At 38.5% G+C, this 16967-nt stretch overlaps 2 protein-coding genes and 1 long non-coding RNA gene across 4 annotated transcripts; 2 read left to right on the top strand and 1 right to left on the bottom strand.

Moving 5' to 3' along the window:
• Positions 1 to 233: 233 nt before the first annotated feature.
• Positions 234 to 3076, top strand: LOC133997831 (uncharacterized). The gene is made up of 2 exons (XR_009927313.1): positions 234 to 1194; positions 2630 to 3076. It is a non-coding gene; the product is annotated as an uncharacterized LOC133997831 (long non-coding RNA).
• Positions 3077 to 6544: 3468 nt separating this feature from the next.
• eif2b4 (eukaryotic translation initiation factor 2B, subunit 4 delta) lies at positions 6545 to 12290 on the top strand. Its single transcript, XM_062437624.1, has 13 exons — positions 6545 to 6579; positions 7015 to 7052; positions 7167 to 7347; positions 7451 to 7672; positions 8076 to 8158; positions 9817 to 9908; positions 10011 to 10125; positions 10479 to 10555; positions 10688 to 10790; positions 10909 to 11036; positions 11354 to 11531; positions 11637 to 11817; positions 11952 to 12290. The coding sequence occupies exons 1-13, from the start codon at positions 6558 to 6560 to the stop codon at positions 12149 to 12151; spliced, it is 1620 nt and encodes a 539-aa protein (XP_062293608.1). The 5' UTR covers positions 6545 to 6557; the 3' UTR covers positions 12152 to 12290.
• Positions 12291 to 12825: 535 nt separating this feature from the next.
• Positions 12826 to 16399, bottom strand: atraid (all-trans retinoic acid-induced differentiation factor). Of its 2 annotated transcripts, none has more exons than XM_062436900.1 (7): positions 16302 to 16399; positions 15975 to 16108; positions 15037 to 15114; positions 14464 to 14535; positions 14255 to 14376; positions 13987 to 14087; positions 12826 to 13860 (listed from the first exon to the last, which is right to left on the bottom strand). In XM_062436900.1, the coding sequence occupies exons 1-7, from the start codon at positions 16392 to 16394 to the stop codon at positions 13756 to 13758; spliced, it is 705 nt and encodes a 234-aa protein (XP_062292884.1). In that variant the 5' UTR covers positions 16395 to 16399; the 3' UTR covers positions 12826 to 13755. The 2 variants fall into 2 exon arrangements, with proteins under 2 accessions (XP_062292884.1, XP_062292885.1); XM_062436901.1 differs by having other exon boundaries at positions 15046 to 15114.
• Between the last annotated feature and the right edge of the window lie 568 nt (positions 16400 to 16967).

Genomic DNA, 16967 nt, shown 5'->3' with positions numbered 1-16967 from the left:
TACAATGAAACCAAAGTGAAGCCCAGCAAACCAAAACGGGATGAAACTCAACCTTGGCTTCAGCTGTGACTCATGGACTGCTGTAACTGCTGTTCTGACTGTACCCCCAAAACCAATAAAACACGCCCATCCTGCAGTTGCTTCCTTGTTTCTCTCTATCCCCTCTCTTTCACCCTTTTTTTTTTCCAAAAAGGAGCCATTGACATACGGTGTAAAATAGAGGCAGGGTGGGGTGGGGGCTGAACAGAGGAACGGCAGGGGTGTAGGGTGTCTCGAGCCCAGTGTGAACAGCTGAGAGGTGTGATTTCACAGGCTGGCTCCCCCCTGTCAGGGCCCTGATTGGGCCGGACAGGAGGCGCAGGAGAGGCCCGGGCTTCTAAAGGACACCAACAGGTGGGAGGCCGCTTTGGAGGGGGGCGCTCCTGGCGGGATAGAAAAGGCCGATCTGCAAGGCCTGATGTGGGCACAATCCACCAGCGAGATACGGAGGAGGATGGTTGAATGCAGGAGAGCTGAGGCGAAGAGAGGAGAGGGAGCAGGGTGAAATTGGGGAATGGTTGTCAGGAAGTGGAGGGATAGTTAGAGGAGTTTGGGCTTCAGGGACAAGAAGTAAGGTTGGTCTATGAGTTTTGACTGAGATTTGGGAGAAGAAAATGGTAGTTTTTCCAGTTTTTCTGCTTTTTAATTGATTGTAGCTTTTAGAACAACTTTTGTACACAGCTTTTCCTTTTATTGGTTAATGTCAAATGTTTTATTTTACAAGTCCAGGAATGAGCACAACTGTGAAGTTGTTCTATTGAGTCCAGTTTCTTCTAGATTCAGACATTTAAGGCTTGACTTCTTCAGTTTGCTTGATTTGCAGCACCATGTGAGTAAAATCAGGCATCAAGCCAGTTGTTAGATCTCAGTTTTACGATACAGAGTCTGACACCTCTGTCAGGTGAGGGGGAAGCTGAGGTGTGACTTTGGTGACTTGACATGTGTCTCTCAGAGGAGCCGTCACAGTCTAATCAAAGTAGTCTCTCTAATGGCCATTTGGTTTGGAGTTATGCTGTAGCTGTGGTCAGGTTTATCAAGGCAGTCACCACTAGATAGACAGTTAGAGTGTAGGAGACGCTGACTGAGCCCACTGTGGCCTCCGTCTCAACCTCAGCTACTCATCATGAGGAGGAGACACAACAGAATACAAAAAAGGTGAGTAAAATATTTCAAATCTATTCAAGCTTGATTTTATTTAAAATGTGTGCAATTTTAACATTGATCTTTATTCATTTTTATTCTTAAAACTGTTTTATATATTTCATTGTTACACTATTGTTGGTATCAAAATGGCATAATGTTTAGGAAACAACACAGATGGTGACCTTTGTTTACTGGTCTTTGCCTCGCCCTTCATAGTTATTCAAACACATTGCAGTGTAAAGTTACTGTGACAGACAGTTCAGCATCATCACTTTGGCATAATCCATCAAAGGCTGGTGCAGAGCAGCTTGAATTTGCCATGTGCTTGTTATTACAGACTTTTCCCTGCGGTGAGTCACACTTTCTGCTCATCTTAGAAGAACACAGTTTAGGAAATTAAGCCTCAAGATGTTGTAACTAGAAACAAACATATTTTACTCAAATGAGATTCAAAAATTCAATTTCATCTGACAAAACGTTGAATTTCTACTGCTTGTGGCGCAGATGATCGAAGCCGCCATCACGTGTTCCTTCTGCCCCGTCCCTTTCCCTCTCTGTCACAGTTAACCATTGTTAAGCCGGTTGTTCCCGCTCCTCTGCAACTGTGACTATGAAAGGGTGCTTTGTGTCCGTGGAGCAGTGAATCCAGTTGTTGCCCCTTGTGAAGACATGCTTCCTTATATCCCCATATTAATACACCACTTATGGAATGTAAGGAAGTGTGTGGTTTCAAGGGGACTTGAGCACCAACCTCACTGCTGAGAAGAGACATTTCTGGTTGGGTTTTTATTGTAACGGTCATTTTTTAAACTGAATGACAGTCATGACAGATGGATTTACATCCAGCTATATTGTCTAAGCATGCCTTTGTGTGATTTTATGAGACAGAGGAGAGTGTGTGTGTGTGTGTGTGTGTGTGTGTGTGTGTGTGTGTGTGTGTGTGTGTGTGTGTGTGTGTGTGTGTGTGTGCGTGTGTGCGTGAGTGTGTGTGTGTGACCAAGACAACAGGTGAAAGGCCTGTTCCTCTCCTTCAGCTCAGGCACATGTACAGTTAGCATTACTCCCGGGGCTGCTGATCGGGTCTCAGGGACTTCTTGAAAAATTCCTGCCCTGCCCCAACCCCTGACAGTCAAGGAGGATTGACAGACCACAGCTGTCACCCATTATAGCAACCACAGGACTCTCAAAAAAGGAAGGGGGAAGGGGGAGGGAGGGCAGAGATGTAGAGCTGTCACTGAGGGTGAAGGTTTCGCTCCTGTTGGCTGGATTTGGAAGGAAATATAGAGAGATGTCACTGGCTGTCAGGGTTCCCAAGCCTCTAAATAGGAACTATCTGCTTGGTAACATGGGAGACACCTGTTTCCATCTTGTAACTATGCAGGATATGTCAGATGTTTAGCAGAACTAAGTCATTTATGATTTTCTTTTTCTTTCTGTGTTTCATCAGGTAGGCTGAAGAGGACCTGGCAGCCTGTGGAAGACGACCTCCTTTTTTTTCCTCCTCTCTTTTTCCCTTTTTTCTTCGTCCTCTACCACTGCAACCTTTCCTCTTCCCCTCCTCGCTGTACCCCTCCTCCCTCCTTCTCCCGCTCTCTCCTGTTACTGGCTCTGGCTCTTGCAGCTGAAGCAACACGCCTTGCTGTGGCTGGTCAAACGGAACCAAGTCAGGTGTTTCTGTGAGGTTTGGTCCCCTTCAACCAGCTACTGCGTCGTGAATTCAGTCAGCAGACACCAGCGTGGAAGCAAAGACACAGAGGCGTTGTGGTGTAATGCTGCATATTCTGGAGTCAGTAGTTTAGTGACCATAACAGATTGTTTCTTTTCTTTTGTAGCTTGGAATTAGTTGTTTCTTCTATGGCATTTATGAAAAAACAATAAAAGATTACTGACAATGTACTTTGTAGAACTGATATTCCTCTGATTGTCTTTAACAAGTGTTAAAATCAGTGAGTGAAGGAACAAGGAATGATACAAAATATGTAAACATGTTACTTTACAGTAAGTCAATAGCAGTTGAAAAATGTATTAATGTAAATTTGAATTGTAAACTCAATTAACATTTGAAAGATATGCACACAACGTTGCCAACTATATCTTTATATGAGGTTTGAGTGATTGTTGTGAGATGTACAGTACACAAATTTGACCACTGGCCCATGTTTCAAATGTATATTTGGTAAAAATATGTGTAATTGGTGATTCAGTTAGTCATTCATAAAATGTTCAACAAATCAGCAAACACTTATGACTTCACACTTTACTTACAAGAGCAATTCAGTTTCATCCAGACACTTATAAGCACACTTGTGGAATTTACATGTATTATATCATCTTTCTTTTTCTCTTTTATTTATTTCCCAATACAAAGAGTAGGACTGTGTGAGGTGAAGTTACATATCCAGAATCTGACAGTACACACTGGGTCCAGAAAATTCAGTACCATGGATAGCGCTCCTGATACAGTACTGATTTTTTGTACAGTAACGAGGTTTTGTTGAATAAGTGTTAACAAGCAATTCCTAGGGCCAACATACTGCACATTTGGCTGGTCTCCATAGATGAAGTCTTCATTGTCCTGCAGGAAATGTGTTTTCACAGCCTTTACATATTCCACACAGAAATATACAGATAGTAACACAGTAAACATATTAGTATAAACACATAACATTGATTCCCTTGCCTATATCCCAACTCATAAATATCTATCTGCATACACTGAGGTGAGGTCAGTGAGGCAGTTTGTTCAGTGCTAATGTGGGAAAACTTCTGTTGAATCATGTGAAGAAACTATTCTGTAACTACAAAATTCTCTGAGCTTATTTCAATAATGAACACCACATGCGTTCATTTTCTCTTCTTGCTCACTCATTATAAAATGAGTCAAATCTAATCCTAATAATTCAGATGTGGTGAATAAATGTTGTTACACCCAAAGTGGAAAAGGATATGCTGTGTCAGTTCAAGGCTATGAGGTACATTGTCAAGAGTTTACAAAACACTTCCCTGCATATTAAAAATTGACACACTGTCTTAACATCACAAATAAATGACTAAAATCTCATTTGTACTGTATGGAGGCTGAAGAAGTCATTACAGTTACAACACATACAAGTTAGTCAGTAGTAGAAAGTTAAGCCTGATATAAAAAACACAAATGTATTACATATAGTCTGGTCCACAGAGCACAGAGCTTAAATGACCAGTTTACAACTTTTCAATTCTGTTTTAAAACAATAGTCAGGTGCCCAAATGAACATTGACACATTTTTCTTGCTGTAATCATTACTCCAGTTCATAGTGACCATTAAGAGATCCGTTCATTACACACTTTCAATGTAAGTACAAACTCCATAGCTCTACTTTTGTTAAATCGTGTATTTGAAAATGTTATTAGAAGTCAATATGATTCAAATGCTAATTAGTCAAATCAAATCAATATCTTTTGAAGTTACTTTCTCTTAAGTGCCAAATTTCCTGTTTTTGTTATGATCCTTAAGCTGCAGCAAAACAGGAGAACACTGTGTGTGTCTGTCAATACACAAATAAGGATTTTCTTTTTTTACTAAAATAGGCTGTAACTGTGAAGGATCTCCACTTTATTTTTATTTTACAAACTCAGACAACTGAGGCGTCATTATCTTCAGATAAACTTGATAGGGCTGTTGACTTAATTGTTTTGATCACTTTTACTGAAAGCACAGTTGAAGGGGATATTTTAGTGGTCAGTGTGAACAGGAGAAATTATAACACCAAGAAAAACCTGTTTCAATTTTTAGTTAAGTCTCTCACTGTTGTTTTAAGACTGTCTTGAATTAATGCGAACTAAAGAAAGTGGATAATTTAAACGACACTTGATACCAAAGAAGTAACCTAACTGTTAGGATGTGGACTGAACTGAACTGAAAAAGAAAACATGTCTGAATTTCCCCAGACAACTATTTTTGTGTATTTGTTCAGTGTTGTATTGTTCAATGTTATATTCTGCACTTAGAATCAAGTTTACTGCCAAGTAGGTTTGCACATACAAGGAATTTGCCTTGGTCTTGTGGTACATAACAAAATATAAACACAATTTAATAATCCTAAATAAAATAAAAAGAGAAAGAAAGACATTTACAATAATAATAATAAAAAAGGAGTGAGTATTTCAAGAGCTGCTACAGGTTTGGGATGTAAGAGAATTAAATAAAATGTACAACATATTGACAAGGAGTAAACAGTAAATGCAGTGTGCAATGATGATAATGATAAGAAGAAGAAGAAGAAGAAGAAGAAGAAGAAGAAGAAGAAGAAGAAGAAGAAGAAGAAGAAGAAGAAGAAGAAGAAGAAGAAGAAGAAGAAGAAGTTGCATTACAAATTTTCTCATATTCTGTTACAAGATGTCGTCATCAAGGCAAGAGCGCAAGATTTTTTTTAAATGATCCTGTCCATGTCAGGGAAAAGTAGTTTAACACTAACCGCCACAACGGTCTGATAGACATGCCATATGTAGGCTATGTATCTATCAAAGAGAACGGCTGCAGCTGGCGCCAAATCATGAACACACAAAAAAAAAACACGCTTCCTAACCCAACAGATCCCCTGTGACTCACTACAGCTGAAATGCGGTGGAGAAAATACTGAATTTATGAAAATAACAAAGTAAACCTACTGCCAGATCCTGAAACCACTAAATAAGTACCTCAGACGAATTAACATTATTTTACACACACTGACAGGGCATGAACACAGGTGGAGGTCTGGGATTGACCCCGGAGAAACACGTTATCAGGAGGGATTCCCACCCCATGACATTTTGACCAGCCCTAATTGACAGAGGAAAATATAACAAAGATATAAAGAGCTGTAACCCAAATATCATAATGTATGCATGCACAATAATACATTCATTTGTTTGATGAAGATTAAATGTCCTGTGTCCAGTGTTTGTTTGTTTTTTAATACTCCTTCCTGAAAAGAAAATCAAATGACCAAAAGATACAAGGACCGCTAAACGAGCTGTTTTTCTTTGCCAGTGATTTTTTAATTTTTTTTTATCATTCTCAATATGAAAAGAAAATCAAATCATTTTTTTCATCATCCCTTTTTGACCAGGAAAAAGAAAAACAGTGTATTTCAATTTAATCTTTTGTATTTTAACATGAAAATATAATAACCATTAACCAATAACCATACACGGACCTCCAGAGCTGTAAACCCAATACAATTAAGTATATTTAAATAGAAAACAAGCAATAATTTATAAGCTAATTAAACCTTACAAATGTTGGAGCAGTGAGGATTGCAGCTCTGTGACTTTGCCATCAGGGGGCGATATACATTTTTCGGGCTAGTAGTTTGTGCAGCAGCAGAGGAAGTGGAGCAGCATCGTAAACATGGCTGACAGTGGAGTGACAGGTGAGTTTGGGGAGTGTGTAACAGCTGGACTTTGTAACCCTTTCCAGGTATTTATTATTATGTTAGGGTGGGGGCAGCGTTAAAATGTCTCAAACGGGTAACTCGTGTGTTTGGGTCTTTGTGTTTGGCTCGTAGCAAAGTTAATTTTCTGATGCTAACGCTGCTAATGTTAGCAGTACCAGACTATGCCGTTTAACGCGATAATATTGCATCATCCTTTCTTGTAGGATTTTTTAATGAACAAAATAAATGAAAAAAATACTGTTTGAAGATGTCACTGTGATGTGAAGATGATGGGAGCACACACAGGTTTTATTAGCATGATGTTCAGAGCAACAGACAGCTGGAGCACCACATCGACAGACCGTTAAAAGTGCATCATAAGTGTGTGATAACCTAATTTAATCATATAATCATCCACTGTTTACATTACAGATGGACCCTGCAATATAGGTGGCATTGATCGCGTAAAGGTGAGTGTGTGTTTTTAAAAAACTTTTTCCATAGTCTTATATGTGGATAAATACCTGGCTTTTATCTTATGTTCTGTCCTTCCCCCTTCACTTCTGGACGTTGACAATCAACAGGCTGAAGGCAAAGAGCTGACCAAAGAGGAGAAGCAGCGGCTGAGGAAAGAGAAGAAACAGCAGAAGAAAAACAAAGAGAAAAAAGATGACAAGGCTTCACAGCAGAGTGAGAAAGAAAAGAAGCCTGTCAGTTCAGCTACTCCAGCCTCCCAACCCCCAACACAAGTCACCGCACAGAAAGGTGCACAAGATATGAACAGCACCAGTGTTTGCTGCAGTTGGATGCATGGATTACAGTCAAGGAACATTTCCTTATATTATTAATCTTTATTCTGATTCCTCAGCTCCTTCAGCAGTACCTGCTCCTGCACCAGTCCCAGTCCCTGTGCCTGTGTCAGAAAGTCCTGCACCTGCAGACAAGCCGGCTAAGAGTAAAGCAGAGCTGAAAGCTGAGAGGAGAGCGCGGCAAGAGGCTGAGAGGGCGTCCAAACAGGGCAAGAAGGGAGACGTGGGCCAGCAGGTTACCGCTGGCAAATCCAAAGCACTGCCTAGTGAGCTGCAGCCAGGTACGGTCAACATATGTAGTGACAGTGGTGGAGTGTAACTACATTTACTCAATTAAATGTAAACTCAATGTAAAAATAGTGTATTACTATTATTAGTATAAAAAAACCTGTGACACGCTTATATATTATAATGCACTATTACTAGTAATCTACCCAAAGTATCTAAAATTGGCTCATTGATGAATTGCAACATTAAAATGCTCTCACATGTATTTGTTAGTGATAAAAATAAACACTGTAAAATGCTATAACAGTATTTTAACAATCACACTTTTTAGTTGTAATTTAAGTAGAGGATCTGGATACTTCCACCCCTGTGTAGTAAAATCACTATTCAGTCAAATTAAATTAAATTACATGTTATACACAGCCGAAAATACTCACTTTATTGTTGTGTTTTCAGTGGTGAAGAGGCTTCCTGAACATATCCAAGTGGACAACCCAGATGTTTTAAAGAAACTGGCCAAGAAACTGGAAAGACAACAGGTTGGATGCTACAGTTTTTACTGTGTCTGTACTATTTCTAAAAGCCTTTAACACTTAATCTTATTCAAGAAAACATTGGTTAAATATAAAGAAATGTAAGTGTACATTTATTGTAAATACCCTACAATCCAAAAATACTCATAATAGATTACTTAAGTAATTTTTATATTACTTTATTAGCCATACATAAAACTAATTTGAATTTTTTATATTTGGGCTTTTGCAGTAAATAAATATTCACTATATTTTAACATACTGTACATGGACTTAACCGGTTGAACTTTCCAACATGCTTACCTTTTTTAATCACTAACTGAGTAAAAATCTCATAAGGATCTGTGAGTTTGCCATTCCAATGATCCTGAAATACACAGATACAAGATTCACATCTGTTGTAACACCAAGCTGTTACAGGTGTCAGCCAATGACAGAAAAAAGTTGTCTTTCTGAGAAATGAATGATATCAAGAGAAAGTTCTACTATTTCTTATAATTGATTCATAGTGTCAAGTCATTTAAAAAAAAAAAAAAAAGCCAAAAATGTGGTCCTTTTGGCTTCTTAAATGTGAATATTTTCCTGTTTCTGTAGTCCTGATATTCTTTGGACTATTGATCAGGACAAATAAGATATTTCAGGTTACATTGTGGGCTTTGGGAAACATTTTCACAATTTTCTGACATTCGACTAATCTGTATGTCGAGAAAATAATCAACAAATTAATTGATAATGAATTGTAATAATAATTGTTAGTTGCTGCCAAATTGAGCAGGCGTCTGAACTTCAAGAACAGAAAATGTTAGCTGGTTAGTTATCTAGTTTAAAATGTAATGAAAGTGTAAGACAACAGTACAGTATGATGATGATGATGATGATGATGATGATGCCGATGCCATTTTCAAGAAAACAAAAGTTACACAAAGTCATCATTGTCCAATATTAGGATTTATAAAACAAGCATTTGGCCAACAGTTCTAAAAAACAGAGGGATAAAAACAATGATAGTGCATGTTTTGTTTGTCGTTGCCCTCTTACATCATCATCAGTTATAACTGCATGTGATTGTACCTAACGTTTCTTTCAGACACCAGAGCACAATTCTGCTACAAAGGTATAAACCATCGAGGTCTGGTTCGTCTACATGTGTACCGCCGACAGTTTTCTTTTAACCCTGTTTTGTATGCTAACCTGTGATTGTCATTGTACTTCCACACCACTGCTGCTCAGTCATTGCAAAGACAAACTGCAAACTTATTGTTCAGTCAATGAAGACAGAGATGGTATCTCGATAGGATGTGTTTAATTATCTGTACGTGTAGTTGATTAAGAAGTTGGTAACAGTTTATCTTGTTTTTTCGGTTGCTGTGCAGGTTTTTGGTTATAATTCTGCTCTCTAGTTGAAGCGTTTTTAATTGGAGAACTTTTACAACAAAATCAACATAATTAGAGTTCATTTTTATATGGTACCAAAGTTAAATATGAAAAAAATCTGATATTATATGTTTTTGCCTTCCATTAGTCATATAGGAATTTTGCTCCATTGGCGTCAGTTTTTTTGTTATATGTTTCAGTTGTGCTGTGATTGTGCTGATACGGCTTTGGTCATCACCTCTGTTCTTTTATGAAGTGATGGTATTTGACCCTAATCTGCTTTATTTCAGATCCCACTGCGGTCAGACTATGGCTACAAAGTCAGCCTGTTTTCTCACCTTCACCAGTACAGCCGTAAAGCCCCTCTAACACAGCAACTCAGGTGAACTGACTATACACAGCACAGCACATGGTTATCTCAGAGCAGTTTGATTTATGACATGCAAGTCACTCAAATCTAATTGAGTATTTTTGTCTGTGTCAGCATTCCCTCCTCAGTGATTCATCCCGCTATTGTTCGACTGGGTCTTCAGTATTCGCAGGGCATTGTTGCAGGATCCAACGCTCGCTCTGTAGCCCTGCTGCATGCCTTCAAACAGGTACAACACAGACCTGTCAATCTGAATGCTTTGTCATCCTATTGTTCTGTGTGTAAGCCCACACAGCAGCAGAAAAAGCAAGAATTCATTATTTTATACATTACTTTATACTTTCAGTACATGTTAACAGGTTTTAGAGACATTCCTCATAGCCATAAATGTTGCAATTTTACTATTCTGAAAATATGTTAGCTTTCTCATAGGGCAAAAACTGAAATCATTAATTGCTCTGTCACCTTTTTCACAAACTATGTAACTGGAAATTTTAACAGTTAGCATAAGTCAGTGAGGTTAATATTTATATTTATTTGGTGCAGATATAAGCAAACAAACTAAAAGCTCTTTTTCTTCAGGTCATAAGGGACTACACTACACCTCCAAACGAGGAGCTTTCAAGAGATTTGGTCAACAAGCTGAAACCTTACATCAGGTACAAATTCAGTTTTATTGAATTCACTAAGTGTTGATTTGTCTCATAATAATTTGATTATTGAATAAATAACATATTCAGTTTAAGCTCTGCAGTTTTCTACATGAGATCATATTTTTTGTGTCTTTGCAGCTTTTTGAATCAATGTCGCCCTCTGTCAGCCAGTATGGGTAATGCAATCAAATATATCAAGAAGGAGATCTCCAATATTTCTAGTCAGTGCAAAGAAGAAGAGGTTATTGTTGTTGTTTTTTCTTGTCCTACATTCAATGTGTTGTTGCTCCTATACTTGATAAACATAATGTTTTAGTGACTCATTAACATTTCTCTCACTCACTCTTTCTCTGTTTTAGGCAAAAAGCAAACTGCTGTCCTGTATCGAGAGCTACATTAACGAAAAGATCATTCTTGCTGCTGAAGCTATCGCAAAGTCCTCAATAGAAAAGATCAGTGATGGAGATGTCATCCTAGTTTATGGATGGTAAGCCACTTCATTCAGACGTGGAAGGAAAAATGTAATTATATGTCATAATGGTGTGTGTGTTTAGTTTTGGCTGTAACAATTGCAGACACTAGAAACCAAGTACTGCTTAAATGTTTGTCTTCATAATTCAAGCAGTTCTCCCCACATCCAGAACTAAAATCCTTTTTTAAACTCTTTCTTAACACTTTCTCTTCTCCTTTCTTGTCTCGTCTCTTAAATCCCAACATCCTTCCTCCTTCTTCCTCCCACACTTTCTCCTTACATCACCACCTCTTATTTTCATCTATACTCGTACTTTTTTTCCCTCTACTCAGCTCGTCACTGGTCAACCACATCCTGTGCGAGGCCTTTGAGAAAGGCAGGAAGTTCCGCGTGATCGTGGTGGACAGCAGGCCTCGGCTGGAGGGCAGGGAGGCTTTGAGGCGCCTGGTCCAGAGAGGCATTAGCTGCACCTATGTCCTTATCTCGGCCGTCTCCTACATCCTTCCAGAGGTGATTATGGAAACACTTACTCATCAGAGCCTCAGTAGACTTAATAGAATAGTCTCTTTGTTTTGTGTACATATCCTGATAAAAACTTGATCTTGGACCTCATAGGTATCGAAGGTGTTCCTTGGTGCTCATGCTCTGCTGGCCAACGGTTACGTCATGTCTCGTGTGGGGACGTCACAAATAGCTCTGGTGGCCAAAGCCTTTAACGTGCCTGTGCTGGTGTGCTGTGAGACGTACAAGTTCTGTGAGAGGGTGCAGACCGATTCCTTTGTGTCCAATGAACTTGGTATGGAAATGACAACCAGCGGCTTCATTTGTTGAATTTTCACATTCAGTTAAGCTGTTTTTCAATTTAGTTTTTTGAAGTTGGTTGAAAGTCATCGCACACGTTAGATAACTCTGATCTCATGTAATTTCCAGATGACCCAGACGACCTCATCGTGACCCGTAAAGGGAAGACACAGCTGGAACACTGGCAGGAAGTGCACTCACTTGGCTTGCTTAACCTGGTGTATGACGTCACGCCGCCTGATTTCGTGGACCTAGTGATCACAGAGCTTGGAATGATCCCATGCACCTCGGTGCCCGTGGTGCTGCGAGTCAAAAATGTGGACCAGTGAAAGACCTCCAGCTCACTTCACTCTAAGCCACAAGGCTGTGTGTTTGTGTCTTGATGGGGGAGTTTGTGTGCATGACAGCTTGCACACAACACAGAATATCGTGCTTTTAGCATGCAATAAATATATATCTGAAATGGCATATGCTTTTTAAACAGAGTTCATGTGTGTTTTTGTGGTAAGGTGGGACAATTACAGGTTTGGTCCATCTGTCCTTTCAACCCCTAGCATAGGAAACATAGGAAACATTTCATTCAACGTTGCAACAGTTCTATTGTTCCTCTTGTCAACCACAGTGTGCAATTTTTAACCTAACAGAACTTACCCCATAATTACATTTTATCTCAGAAGGATTTTATGGCTCATAAAAGTCTCCATACTTGTTTTTAATGACCTGATCAGCTGAACAGAGGAAGGAAAAGTAGGACATTAACCAGGTAGTAAAACAGTTTTTTGGCTAAGGAACTCGCGTCCCAAAGTCAACACATGATACGTGTTCATCAAATTTCATATATTTAATATATTTGTCTTGACACCATGATAATACTACTTTCTTTTCCAGTTGGGTTACTGTGTATTTCCAGAAGTATATGAAAATTGTTCTAATATAGAATTTCTTTGTAAATGCATTATGTCAATATGATAAAGTAGCACAGGAAAAAGCAATCAAGGGACTCTTTCTCTTCGAGTTTTTATTAGAAGCATCAAAATTACCTGCCCATCAATATCAAGACATTTTCCAAATAATCATGTGACTGATGAACAAATAGTACAAACATAATAGCATTTTCAGCAGTATTGTGTCTCGTGCAATGTGGTAAGACAGCCTGGCAACAGTATAAATCACACTCATTTATTGCGATAAAAACATTTCTGCAGGTTTAGATACAAACCAATCATCAATCAATCATTTATTATGAAGGATGATAATATGTTAATGGTTCACCGGACCACAAAAACACTGCTCAGACTATGATGGTGACAACTAAATGATATACTGCACAGTAGTAGATAACGTCCAACTTTTAAATAAAATTCCTTTTCCAGAATAAAAACCGAGGTCAGTTAAACTTGGGATCTTGATTTAAATCATGATTTCAATACTGAAGCTGACTTGGGTTTTTGCGCACAGTAAACGACATGTTCAACATGCAATAAAGTGGTGCTCAAATTTGATAAAAATCTACAAATAATCTCAAACATGCTTCAAGACATGTAGTTCCATTGTTGTGCAAACACACATTCATTATCTGTTTGGCACAGTTAACAGCAAATAACTCTTTAGGGTTTTGTTTAACACAACCTCTTCACTAAAATTTAGTATCAGTCAACATTACGCAACTTCAGTGTTAATAGTGGTCATTATTAAGAAAAAACACATTTTAAAACTTAGAGCAAAATGTTCTCAAATCCTTTCAAATGTCAGTTTTAAAATGTCCCTGGATAAAACACAGCTGCCCCACAGAAGTGTAAAAATCATAAAATATCTAAAAGAAGCCTGGGGTCACCTCAGACTTTGTGTCTGCATTTTCCCTTTCAGAACAGTCAGTTTCAGCTCAGTAGATCATTGCAGATGAAGATAAAAACCAGTCAAATGCAGTTCAGCCTCACAGTGATTTGACCTTCCTTCTCTGGGTGACCCACAGCAGGACAGAGATCACCACCGTGGATGCTCCAAGAGGCCCAAACACCAGGAGATTTGGGAACTCACCCTGTTCACAATGAATGAATGCATTGCTTAAAAAAAATGTAACTTTACTTATGTTAGACCTAAGTAATGAAGTGGAATATTTGTAATAGCAACATCAAACTCAAATAAAGCAGCCCACAGAACTGACCTCTCGAAGACACTTGTATCCATGATAGTTGCCAGCACAGCTGCACTGAAAGAAGCCTGGGCCGTAGGGCCCGCAGAGGGAGTTCTCCGGACAGTTAATGGCTGTGAATTGTCCATAATTTAAAAATGTACAGGTCTCATACAGATGTATTACCAATGGATTACTGCAGTTTTACATGGTATGTCTTATAATGGACAGTATGTGCACATCTGCTTTCAACATAAAAAGTATGACATGGCAGATGGATACAAAGATAACAGAGACTTACACAGCTGTCCAGTCTGGTTGCATGTATTTTTCTGGCCTTCGCAAAGACGATTTCCCTCTTTGACCTCATCCTTTTCCCAGGACGCATTGCCTCCTGGACAACCTATGTCTGCTGGCAAAATCCTAAAAAGCCACAATGAAATAACATTGAGTTGATACTCATAAGAAGCTGTCATAGTGTAAGTTTTGCTTTTGTAATGGGGTACTTACATGTAATTTAATTCAATAAATCCTTGAAATACTGATTCACTGATGTTGACAATTGAATTGTGTGAGAGGTCTCTGCAACACAAGGAAAGAAAGAGTTTTGTATACATAATAAACATGAATGAGAGGTAGTCGTACATTTCTTGTGCTAGAAACGCTCTGGGAGCTAATTTGCTTTAACTCTACTTATCTCTCTCTCTTCTCATAAGAGTAGCCGAAGAGTTTTAGTCCCTGATAGTAGGAGAGATACATGTTTCTATTTGAAGCTAGAAATGGAAACATTCCTAAGCCCCTGCTGGCTCTTATGTTGATAAGATCAGTCTGGGGAATCACCCGCATACGTGATGTATGTTTTCCTGAATGTAGCCATGCAGAAGTCTAAACAGTTTGTCAAGTGGAACACGCCCAAATGATCATGCAGAATCAACATGTTGTGATGAGAGTGTTTTTTGTTTTGATGAATACAGCAACAGCAGAAACATCTAAATTTTAGGGTTTTAGGTTCTTCTGTTATTTTGTCTACACATACAGCTTCCATTATATATGTTGTGTAAAGTGGTAAGAAAATGTATTTACTTTACGTACATCATTAACGCTGTTGATGCTTCTTTAAGATCCCCCACATGAGTCAGTGAACAGTTAGACAGATCCAACCTGGCACAAACAAAAGACATGTTAAAACACTAATAGAACAAAGTTAACGTTACACAGAACTAACTTTCAATAGTTGGTATACTGTAGTTAATGGGCTACATGTCAAATGGGGACAAAGGTTACAACATTGGCACTGGTAGCTAGTATAAACAGTAAAAACCGTAAAAAAAAAAAAAAAAAAAAAAAAAGGGAAATTACACAGAAATTGATGACAAAGAGAAAAAAAAAGCTTGCTCAACTCAACTCTACAGTATGTTGTACTTCCAGTGCTCCTCCCAAGCTTCGACTAAAAGCAATTGGAAGTTATTATTAAGATTTTGAGCATTTCAAATTAGAATGCTGTGCAATGTGTAAGATTTAGTGGCATCTGGCAGTGAGGTTGCAGATCCCCCCACCCCACCATTTAATCTCGAGTTTAAGAAAACACTTGAGCAACCTCCCTTTAGTGTCCTTAGTCTGAAATTCCTTACTTTTCCAAAATATTAAAACTACACCTTATTATAATGACGAAAGATAAACAAATATAAATAAATAGAGCGATTAATACATAAAGTGACAGAAACATCCATATTGATAAATACTGAAATAAATAAATAATTGCTAAAAAATGCAAAAAGAAATACAGTAATAATACATCTGGAAAGAAGTGAAAGCTTAGGCCCGTGTATTCAGCACCTTTTCTCCCCCACTTTATATAATGGTTTATCTACTTTTCCCCTAATAACTTACTCATTTATTTATACTGCTGTGCTGTTCCTTTTAACCTTCAGATTTACCAGATCAACCCTTTATTACTTGACATAACAAAATGTAATCCCTAAATTTCCGAATGCACCGTGAAGGCAACATTAAAATCCTACCCGATGATGTGTTCAGGGTCGCTTGTGTTGTCGTTTCTCAAACAGCAGCGTCCGTCTATCCGACCAGCGGATGCGGAGCAGAACTGGTCCACCACGGTGCCATTCAGGACCGTCCCGCTGCAGAGCTTACATATCTGTGATTGCAAATGATTGCGAAGGTGGAAGAAAGGGTTTTAAATAGCAGTACTCCTGATTATGCTTCGCTGCTAGACTAGTGTGGTGTATCTACCAAAAACACGGTCTTAATCAATAATATGAGCAAATGATGTGACTCTTGTTAAACTCACTTAAACTAAACAACTCTTAACAATTTCTCAGCTGTCTTACCTGCGGCTCAGTCAGCTGGTAACTCGCGTAAAAACATAAATTCAAGATCAAAATAAGCAGTGCAGGTTTCAGCCGGTGGTGCCCAGCTTTCATTTTCATCGACTGAGGTCATATGATCCTACTGTAGCAGACATGTGACAGGAAGCTGCCAAACACTTGTCCAGAACCAGACGTTTAGCCCAATTTTGCGCTGCAGTTACGCATGAAACTCAATTTGGAGCATTTCTGTAGACTATAATCTGCGTCTGTAGTGACTGAAATAAACAAACCGCGTGTAATTACATACAGCAAACTTCTGAACGCTTTAATTATGCTTTTAATATCAATTTATTAGCTGCAGAAAATGTAATAATATGTGCAAATAAATAATTTTACAGCTAATTCAAAAGCCTTTATTTTATGTTTTAGTTTTGAGCCCTTTAATTGGTTATGTGAAACCTTCAGAGCATTCCAGCATATATTTTTAATCATTAAAATGTTTTATACAATAAAGCCCAGCGGCCCATGTAGCAAGTTAATGTAATATTTATTAAAACGCATATTTCTTTCTAGGAAATCGATTACAAAATATAGACGCTTTTTTTCTGACATAATGAATGTTGGCTGCGCTCTCACTGTCACTTTCGGGTAGACCAAACACAGGGCGGAGTTCAAATTTGGCGATGT

The sequence above is a fragment of the Scomber scombrus genome, chromosome 17 (genome assembly GCF_963691925.1).
Source record: "Scomber scombrus chromosome 17, fScoSco1.1, whole genome shotgun sequence".
Classification (NCBI taxonomy): Eukaryota; Metazoa; Chordata; class Actinopteri; order Scombriformes; family Scombridae; genus Scomber; species Scomber scombrus.
This window is presented reverse-complemented; position numbering and strand designations above follow the sequence as displayed.